The 10690-nt window shown below is 34.4% G+C and overlaps 1 protein-coding gene across 1 annotated transcript; it reads left to right on the forward strand.

The window, feature by feature from the left end:
- The first annotated feature begins 5568 nt into the window (after positions 1-5568).
- On the forward strand, positions 5569-7171 carry LOC125219208 (uncharacterized). Its single transcript, XM_048121122.2, has 3 exons — positions 5569-5676; positions 5761-5845; positions 5925-7171. The coding sequence occupies exons 1-3, from the start codon at positions 5659-5661 to the stop codon at positions 7010-7012; spliced, it is 1191 nt and encodes a 396-aa protein (XP_047977079.1). The 5' UTR covers positions 5569-5658; the 3' UTR covers positions 7013-7171.
- The last annotated feature ends 3519 nt before the right edge of the window (positions 7172-10690 follow it).

The raw sequence follows: 10690 nt of genomic DNA on the forward strand, positions 1-10690 counted from the left end.
CACGTGTTAACGTACAATCAATTCATTTCTTGCCATGTATTGCAAGTAAACTCAACATAATAGTATTAGTTTTAGGCAGGAATTTCATTGATCTGAATCTTTAATTACAAGATAAATAATTTGTATCGTGTCTATCATTTTTAATAATTTTGAATAAAGAATCACGTAATGTATGATTGAACCAATATGTGCTGTGTTATACCCATATATTATATCTTTAGCTTACGCGTAAAACCAAATGCATGAGTAACAAGAATATTCTCAAGAAAATTTAATATTCACAAAGAAATAAATGGAACATGTTTAAGTCCTAGTTGATTTGCAAAATCAATGTTTATAGTTTTAGCTGTAAGGGAATCTTCAATCTCCACCCTTCTTTATACCCTAATTAATATTAATATGATTACCTAGCTCCTTAGCATCCCATAATAAATAGAATACAACCAACGAGACAGATTTGTTTACATTTCTCAGTATTGTTCCTTTTTATTTTTAATACCAATGGATCTTGGACCTCCTTCAATCGTTCTGAAGGCAATCTAATGGCTACTTTCACCAAAAGAACAACCTAAATTGGCTCCACCTATCTAGCAACATTCAATCTAGAAGACATAATCAATTGACAAATCAACACAATTGAATGTGGAATTGATAGAATCTCACAAAGGCAAAAGATAGAGTTTTAAGGGTTTACAATAATAAAATTTGATCTAGAAATGAATACTCCACATTGGGTATTTATACTAAGGGGACCAAGTCAAATGCATAGAGTGTGACTTGATTGAAAAGGCAGCTTCCAATGTGCACTACTCGGTCGGGTAGTACTAAAGTCGGTTAGCTACTAGGCCAAGTACGGGCCTCTGACTCGCCTCGCATGCGCCATGGACGGGTGGAGCTAAGCACCCTCATTACCCAATTAGGTGAAATCCTCTGCCTCCGCTGATGTTTTACCGATCCAGGTACATAGATGACCCACAAGGTCACTCGGCCAAGTGACTCCTTTTGACTCATTTGTCAAACACCCGGTCGGTTAGGTCCTTGTCGTGGTGCCACCCGGCCGGATAACACACCCTCTGACTCGAAGGACGGCTGTAAGGGGGGTCTAGGTCCAGTACCGGCCATTGTTGTTGAATGATTAGATTGATCGACTTTTCCCTCGACATTAAACGGCTGGATTCGCATCATCCCCTCCTTTTAAAGGACTTGTCCTAAAATCACGAGTAAGAATACCTATACTAAAATTAAAACCCTAGTTAAAGGTCAGCATAGAAATCATTATGCAATCAATTAAGTAAAAGCATAATTTAGAGACAAACAATCACTAGCTAAGCAAACAATTTAAGCAATGTCAAAGTGGGTGCTAGTTCAAATTGAACATATAAGAACACAAGGCCATATCAATAATGGCTGGAAAATTTTAAAAACTGTGATCCACTTTTAGAACATTTTGTATACAGTTCCCTAACTTCAATTGGGTTGTACTTTTGTAGATAACCCCAACAACTCAGAATTAGGATTAATTGGTATCTCTTGGTATCTTGTGTAATGGTACTCCGTATGCGAGATAAACTAGTACTGAAACTTTATACTCCCTCCGTCCCAAAAAAAATAAAAATATTTGGGACGACACAAAAAATAATGCATATAGTGTAAGAGATGAAGAGAAGGGAGAGTAGTTAAAATAAAGTTAGTGGATAGTGAAATCCATATTATTATCAGGGTTTAATGGTGGGCTATAGTGTAATTAAATTGATGTATATATGTAATGAGTTTTGTAGAAGTTTCTATAAATGGAAATGGAATAATTTTATGAAAAAGGAAAGTGTCCTTATTTTTATGAGACAGAGGGAGTACATATTGTGTTTGAAGATGATACTATGCCCAATAGATGTTTTGAAAAGAAGTAATTGTACATAAATATATAGATAATTGGAATTTATTCTAGTAAAATAAGTAGGGGTTGTTTCAAAGCTCAACACTCTTACCCAGCAAATTAATTAAATTGAGCTAACAACAAGCTTGATTAAATTGACATAAAATATCATAAACATGAGGAAATAAAATAAATTAAAAAGAAGCCCGAACTTAGATAATTAGGATTTGGATGGTAAGTCAATATTGATTACAATAGTGACACTAATCAATATTCCTAATGGACTTTAATTAGAGTAGACTCAATTTAATTAAATCACAACGTTATTAATTAAGAGAAGGCATCATGCCCAATTCTTATTAGATCCATTACCAATCCCATCAGTTCTCTATAATTAAGAGAAGGAACATGAGATCACATAATAACATATTTATCATAATTTTTTAAGATCACTACTACATATTTTAAAAAATCTCATCTCTGTCCATCTTTGATATTTTCTCCTTCCTATATTTAGGAGTAGTTTATTGCCCAACGCCCCAACCAATATTCAAACTTCGGGTAATTTATTAGAAGATTTGAGGTTCGAATCCTTTTGTGGAGAGACTTGGGTAACTGGAAACAATCATCTACAACAAGAAGATAAGCAATGAAGAGGTATATTCTATTCCCTAGGAGCATGACTAGGTATCTCTTGCATGAGATATGTTGTCTATCTATTTTTATTCATAATAACACTTAATTCATAATTTGTGGATGAGGATTAAATTTGAAGGTTGTTCCGATTAGGCAAATAAATTTTTACAATGAAGAAAAAAAATATTTGGATATGATAGGCTTAGAATGTTTAAAATGTTTGGCTTAGATTCAAGGAAATGTATGTGTGATCTCAAGTAAGATACTTTGAATGTGCAGCACTTCGTTGTGACCGATCACATTTGAAGGTTGGAAATCTTCATTCATGTAGGTCTCAATATTAAATACTCTCATTTTTCCACCGTAGTAGAGTCATTTTATAATCTATACTTGTTTTTTTAAATGATAATAAATAGTTACAGCGGAGAAAAATTATAGTGAAAAAAAGTAATGGAGATAAAAGTCTTCTTTATATAATTCTTTCTCTTACTATACTCTTTATTCATTTTAATTATTTATTATCATTTTTCTAAAATGAGTGTCAAAAATGAAATGACTCTACTGTTGAGATCGGATGAAGTAGTACGTTGGAGGAGTATCAATTAGATTTTGACCGTTGGAGTTGATATTCTACTATGTTTGAAGTGGTAGCTTGTTGATCTATCCTTCATCGTTTACAACTTTGTACCAGATCTTTTGCAACATCGATTTTTTTTCATATAAATTATGGAAGATTTTTTTTGTAGCACAAGATAGGCTAGTTTGTTGCTAGAGACATTTTTTCATGTTGTATCTTCTATATCTTAGCTAAAAACCTTTTAATTGTGCAACTATCGTTATGATGATTATTTTCTCTTAGGAGGTGTTCGGTTGTCAAGACTAAATCCCATGATTAAATATGTATTATATTTGGTTCATAAGATTAAACCCTACAACTTAATCTTAGATGGATAGTCTCATGATAATTAGTCATAGCTTCCCCCTTCCAACTAAAATAATCTCACAACTTAATCCTAGATGGATAGTCTCATGATTATTAGTCATGACAACCGAACGCCACCTTAGTTGAGTTTCTATCGATCAATTTTCTTGTGTTTTTGAGTTATTTATCTTTACTCACTTCGTCCTTATGTAGCTGAGTCGTATTCTTTTTTAGATTGTTCCATTGTAGCCGGGTTAATTTTTTTTTGGCAAAAAAATAGTATATTTCTTTTTTGTTGTTAACCCTCTTTTACTTTGTTCTCTCTTTATCTCTCTACCTTTTTCCTTTCTACTTTATTCTCTCTTAACTCATCTCCCTTAAAATAATTTTTCTTAAATCTCGTGCCGAAAAGAAACGCCTCTACTACAGAGGGACGGAGGGAGTACAATATATTCACTATTTCCCTTAAAAATAGTAGGTATGCTTTTCTCTATTAAAAATTGGACCCCAATCCTCATTCTCTACCAAGAGTACTACAACTAACTTTTTTCCTATTTCTCTTCTACTTTACTAATTTCATATTAAAACTTATGCCGTTCCCAAAATCATTATACATGAGACAAGAGGAGTATATTTCACCATCAAATATTTCGATACAAATCCGTATATTTAATTTTAATTTTTTACTTAAATTTATAGTCAGATAGTACTTCATGCATTCCATTTAAAATTGGCATATTGTTAAATGCATTAAAGTAAGAAAAAAAAACTAATCATGTGTTTTAACATAAAAAAAAAAACAAATTATAATTTGATTGTATAAATTAGAAGTGAAATCTTGAAGAGATAAAAAGCTACATTACCGTCAATGTAAACACAATTCGTTAAAGAGCATTTATCCAAATATTCCAAACATTATCTAATACTCCAAGTTATCATCATCCTCAGGAATTAGAGTTTTCCGAGGCCGGTTATTGATATCTTAAATTATGCAAAAAGAGCATCTAAAACATTAAAGTGAATTCCTTTCTGCCTGATATTTTAAAGGTCTATATGAACAAATTATTTATAGAATAAACCCACTTTTATACATGACCTTTTATATCAAACACGATTTGCCACCAATGAAGAATATATGCATCGGAATAATTCAAAATAGTAATTACGTTAACTCATGGGCTGCTTCTTGTTTTATACGTGTAAGTAATGCTCATATATAATGATAATGAATTTATTATAGAAATAAATGACAACAATGACTTATGTAATGGAATAACGTGACTCCTGCTTTTATTCTACTTACTTGGTACTTTAGAATGAAGAAAATAATGGAATGGAAATACAAAGAAAACGAAATTATCATTTCATTCCTTCTATTCCTATCTTCGTTTCATTACATTATACTAAGAAGTGGTAAAGCCTTCATATTTGTAATTGGTCTAGTTGATAGAATGGTAATGTATGAAGCCAAGGATCTGAATTTCGAGTCCATCCGGTGTTCAAATTTATATTCCTTCCATCCCACAATAAAAGTCCTATTTTGCCATTTTGGTTAATCCCATAATAAGACACTATTTTATTTTTTACCATAAATGATAAGTAGGCCACATATTTCACCAGCTTATTCTACTCAAATTTTATTATAAAACTAATATATATAAGTGAGACACATATTCCATTAACTTATTCAACCCATTTTTCTTTATATTATTACTATTGACTCATATTGCTGGATGGATGAATTATTTATTTGTATTATATATATTCACACACTCAATATAGATAATACTTCATTCCCGAATTTATGTGTAAAAAACATAGTATTTCAAAAAGTGGCTTATACACAGAGAAAATTTAACAATTAAAAAATTTGCCTAATGACAAAAATAACAGAGAAAATTTTGAAATCATTCTATTATTATTAAATAACAAAAGAGAACATTGATTAGCGGACACAAGGGAAAGAAACAGAGGAAATGTAATATAGATTTCGTGTTGCAGTTATAATCAAACAGCACAAAAATCAGACACAACACACGGTGGAAAGAAGAGATTCCTTGCATGTCCCACAATTCATAAACTTTCAAAATATTCCAATTCCATGCAAGAAAATGCATGCCATATATTGATTCTTATTCTCTTAACACTCTCCATTCCCATACCATCATCTTTATCTCTTTGATCTCTATCTCTATCTCTATCTTTTCTCCCTCCCTCCTCTCCATTAATGGTTCCTGAAATGGAGGTATGTCTTAAATATGTACTATATGCATATGTATATGTAAGAATTAAGTAGGATTTTTTCTAATATTGTATTAAAAAAATGCAGAAACCTCAAGTCACAGAGATAAAGGTGAGAATGGATTGCAATGGTTGTGTGCAGAAAATCAAGAAAGCCCTGCAAGTGGTGTCCGGTAAGCAATTTTTTCTCGAAATCAAATTCTTGAATCTCGAACAGATTCGTCTCTAATGCAGTGTGCTCGTATTTGAAAGGTATACAAGGAATCGAGGTTGATTTCGCGCAGCAGAAGCTAACCATTACAGGCTGGGCTGAGCCAGAAAAGCTAGTGAAAGCAATCCGAAAAACGAGAAAAAGTGCGGTGATTTGTGTACATACAGAGGAAGCCGGCCCACTAGAAGGCGAGGAGGAGGCCTCGCCACAACCAGAGCCCACGAATCAGCCAGGGGAGACCGAGGCAGCGCCACAGGACGAACCACCACCACCACTGCAGCCGGAGAATCCACCAGCTTATCATCAGCAGACAAGACCATATGGTGCGGAAGAAGTTCATGTTGTTTACCATCATCCACCTGATCATGGATATGGTAGACCTTGGAACGCGTACCCCGGGTTCGGAGACGAATCGCATCAGCCACCTCCACCGGTTTATGTGCAGAGCTACAACACATATAGACCATCTCCACATGTAACTGAATATGCATATCCTCGGCCACCACCTCCCAGATACTCGTACGACACGAGACCCAATCCCTATAGCGATCCGCGGTTCAAAGAAGAGCCACCACAACTGCAACCACAACCTCCACAACCACAACCACAACAACAACCACAACCACAACCACAACCACCACAATCACCGCCTCCCACATACACATACAACGCTAGACCCGATCACTATAGTGGTCCAAGGTTCAGAGACGAGCAGCCACAACCACAACAACCACTACAGCAACAACTACCACAACCTGTGTATGCAACACACAGCTATAACACATACAAGCCATCACCTTATGTGACCGGTTATGCATATCCCAGGTCACCACCAAGACCCTCGCCCTCGACTCATATCAGACCTGACAGCAGCTGGGGCCCAGGACTACAAGGGGAGAGTGAGCAATCTCAACCACCTCAGCCTGTTTATGCAACACACAGCCAAAACATATACAGGCCATCTCCATATGTTACCGAATATGCATATCCCGAGTCACCACCTCCTAGATACTCTTCTTATAGTATACCCGGAAACTATAGTCGGGATCACTACGGTGGGAGCCATGGAAATGGAAATGTAACATCAATGTTCAGTGAGGAAAACCCTAATGCATGCAGAATAGTGTAATAGCTCACAAAAACACCAGAATTTTCTTAGAGATTAACTGCTGCAATTTGAGGAAATATGTTCCCAGCTTGTATGAGTTAACAACATTTATTCTTCCATGTATTTTAGTCTTTATATCCTCAAATATCTGAGTAATAAACGATAAATTTTTCATTCCAATATGTAAGGAGATAAAAAGGCAGAGACTCAAACCTGAGAGCTGAGACTAACAGTGCAAATGGAAAACAGTAAATCTAATTAGCAAATACCAGCATGGGAAATATACATTTATATTTGAAGAACTTGTTTTTCTCAATCGAACAAAAAATGCTGTTTGACCACAAACGTTGTGAATATTGGGCAGACTCTTGTGGGATGGAGGGAGTATGAAGTATATATGATTATGTTACTAATAAAAAGAAGGGGATGAATTCCTCAGGCATATCTTTGACTCCCAATGGTTTAGTTTCACTCTTTTAATCTACCAGATCACGCAACTGAGGCAAGACACCTAATGCGCCTTCTATGTTTGAGCGATCCAGAGCAGTAATTGTTCAATATATATACACACATACAAACAAGTTCATACCACATTATGGATACGACAACAAGTTTGATAACAAGAAGCAATCAGATGCACATTTGAAACAAGCTAAAGGTGATGCTGTATTGAGGTATAATCATAACAACCAAAGCAATAATTTGCTTAGAAACATTTTGTAGCTTTCTTGCAAATACATTAGGAATTGTGTCACTGTGTAGAACTCCATTTCAAGAAAAAATGAAGAATTTCATATCATACTTGTCGAGATCGGTATCCCATGAAACTCAAATACATTCAAGATAAAATACACTCAGCATAAAACACACCCTGGATGACAATTGTTAACTCTCTCCATTTCAACTGACCGGCAGAGGAGAGGTGAACAAAGAGAGTCACAAGGTGAGCAAATTCAGTCTGCACTTGACCTTTCCATATCTGTGATCATTACCCATATCCAAACCCAATAAAGTCCTAGCTTCTAAGCTAATTTCCCGAGAAATGAATGTATGCAGGAAGTGTGTGTTGAAGCCTAGTTCAACTTATCGAATACTTACAAGCTTTCTGAGCATAGTAAAGATACACTTTGCAAATATTAATCATTTTCTTTACAATTTTAATATAAATATGCAAATTGAAGTATGTTTACATTACATGAAGTTGATTACAGCCCTAATTTTGATAATGAATGGAAACTTTAACAACTCGTCAATAAGAAGCATTACTACACTACAGAAGCGGCAACAATGAGGTTTAGTATCACAATTCTCAACCATTTTTTGCAATTAAAAACCGCGTGGAGAATTGCAAAACCTGCCAGATCCAAATTCGGACTCTTATAACTCACCACCCCATTTCTCCATTCTTCAAGCCAAATCCGAATTAGGATTTGTGAGCTGCAAATTGTTTGCGGTTATCAAATTCAAAAATACAGTGAGGTATTGGGCCATAACTTTAATTAAAAATATAGTATTAGAGTCATTTTTGGTAAGAGTCATTTTTCTTATTTTTATTTTTTATTTTTTAGTAAAACTTATGAAGTTCCATATTGGATCAACTAAGCAGATTTTATTTTGGGTTAATCTTATTTAGATTGCCGGCTAATGAGGTATGGGTTCATTGTATTATGATTTTATTTGATTATAAATTTTCTATTTAATTGTGATAATTTTATAATATATACTTAAACTCAAATATGAATGAAAACTAATTAAAATTTTATATAAATATAAACACGTTTCAATATATTTCAAAACATTCCTTATGAAATACTACTACATTATTGCTAGTTCCAACACACAAAATTAAAGCTCGAAATCAAGTACTGCAAAGCAAAGTGTAATTAAAGGCGAAATTCGTATGTTCTCCACCAGCACTCCGTATTTGAACAACCATCTCTCTCTGGTCTTCCCACTTTTTAAGTGTTTAAAATATCAAAATTCGACAAATAAGAAATCCACAATAATTACTTAAAGAAAATCCACTATAAATAACTTGAATCGCCAAAATCTCCAACGTAAAAAGAAAACAAAGAAGAAAATTCATAAACATAAAGCTCAACATGCAGAGAGCTCCGCATAGTTTGGTTATAACTAAACAATCTACTTTGGTGACTTTATATTTGGATTGACCACATCAAATAACTTGGCATAGAAGATGCTATGGAAAAGGTCCTTTGTCATTGTTTCTTCATATGAAGGAGGTGGGTTGGAAGAATACTGATAGATTTAGTAACTTGGAAATAAGATGACATGCATTGCCAGTTTTTTGAAATTCTTCACCAGGAGCTCAGTACAATATTACTTCTACAGCTGTTTGCTTCATTTATTTTTTGTATACATTATCCTATGCAGGGTAGGATAGTGATAAAATGCAAACTCATATTATACAAACTCCAAACTTTTCAACACAGTATCAACGCAATGTCAACACATTGTAAAATTTTAAGATTTTGATGTCAACACAACATCAACCCTTGACATTGTATTGATATTTTTTGTTGCTATTATTTTATCATATGTTGATATTTTCTAACGGTCCAAATCAAAGTTTGGAGTTTGTACAATATTTAGAATTTGCATTTCATCACGTTCCATGCTATGCAACTGTTCCATATGTATGAGTCTTCTTTACTTGATTTTTGTACAGTGATGTAGTAATTTTCTGACTTCTTTATGAGTATCTTCTTACTCTTCAACACCCCTTTAGGTGGTTAGGGCATGTATTTAACTGTCTCAACTTATTGCAGAGTGAAAATATTGTAGAGATTTTCTATGAGAAGCACTTGAATCAGTTAGTTGATGTATTATCATATTACTCTTCAACTCCCACAGATTTCGTTAGATATTACTCCCTCCGTCCGTGAATAGGAGTCTCATTTCTGTTAGGCACGGGTTTAAGAAATGTTAAAAAAAGTGGGTGGAAATAAGTTAGTGGTTATGTGACCCATTTGTATTTATTAGTTTTAAATGAAATGTGAGTGAAAGTCAGTGGATCTTATTGGATATTGCAGGATGAGCACCTAATTAATCATGTTGTAAAGAACAACCTTTTCAAACCGATTATAGATGCCTTTGTTGCTAATGGGGATCGTTATAATCTTCTGAATTCTGCAGTTCTTGAACTCTTCGAATATACTACCTCCGAAGCCGCATTAACCGTCACATTTACTTTTCTGCACTCGTTTTGTAAAAATGATAGTAATAAATAGTTGAAGTCGAAAATAGTAGTAAAATAAGAGAGAGAATAAGGTAGAGAAGAGATAGTATAATGAGGCAAAAAGGTTAAAGCTTAAAACCGAGAGCTGTCTTCTGCTGTACCTTAAAGGGCCTAGCAACCGGAAACGTTCCTCCTCCAAAATGTCGTTGCACCAAAGCCTGAGAAGGGGCTCGTAGGTGCATCTGAAAGTGCAGAAGAGGCAAAACAGAATGGCAAATTAAAGAACAAAGTCTTCGCTGGAGATGGCTGTGAAAGGATCTTGAATATATTCAAAAGAGTTCAACCAAACAGAGATCCCCTCGAATGTTGTACAGTACTATCGCAAGGATGCAGAGGACTTGCCTGTAAGCTTCTTCCTCAATTGAAGTTTAGCTGAGTAATTGTTCATTGTAAGACTAGCACCGACCGTGAGCCTTTTGCTAATACGCAACCATCTTTGC

Source organism: Salvia hispanica, chromosome 1, assembly GCF_029641045.1.
Source record: "Salvia hispanica isolate PSC_SH4W2 chromosome 1, Shi_PSC_v1, whole genome shotgun sequence".
In the NCBI taxonomy this organism is placed as follows: domain Eukaryota; kingdom Viridiplantae; phylum Streptophyta; class Magnoliopsida; order Lamiales; family Lamiaceae; genus Salvia; species Salvia hispanica.

Excerpts from the sequence above, each read along its gene's own strand:
- LOC125219208 (XM_048121122.2), top strand. Across the intron at positions 5,846-5,924 it reads AGCCCTGCAAGTGGTGTCCG|GTATACAAGGAATCGAGGTT; the intron begins GTAAGCAATTTT and ends CGTATTTGAAAG.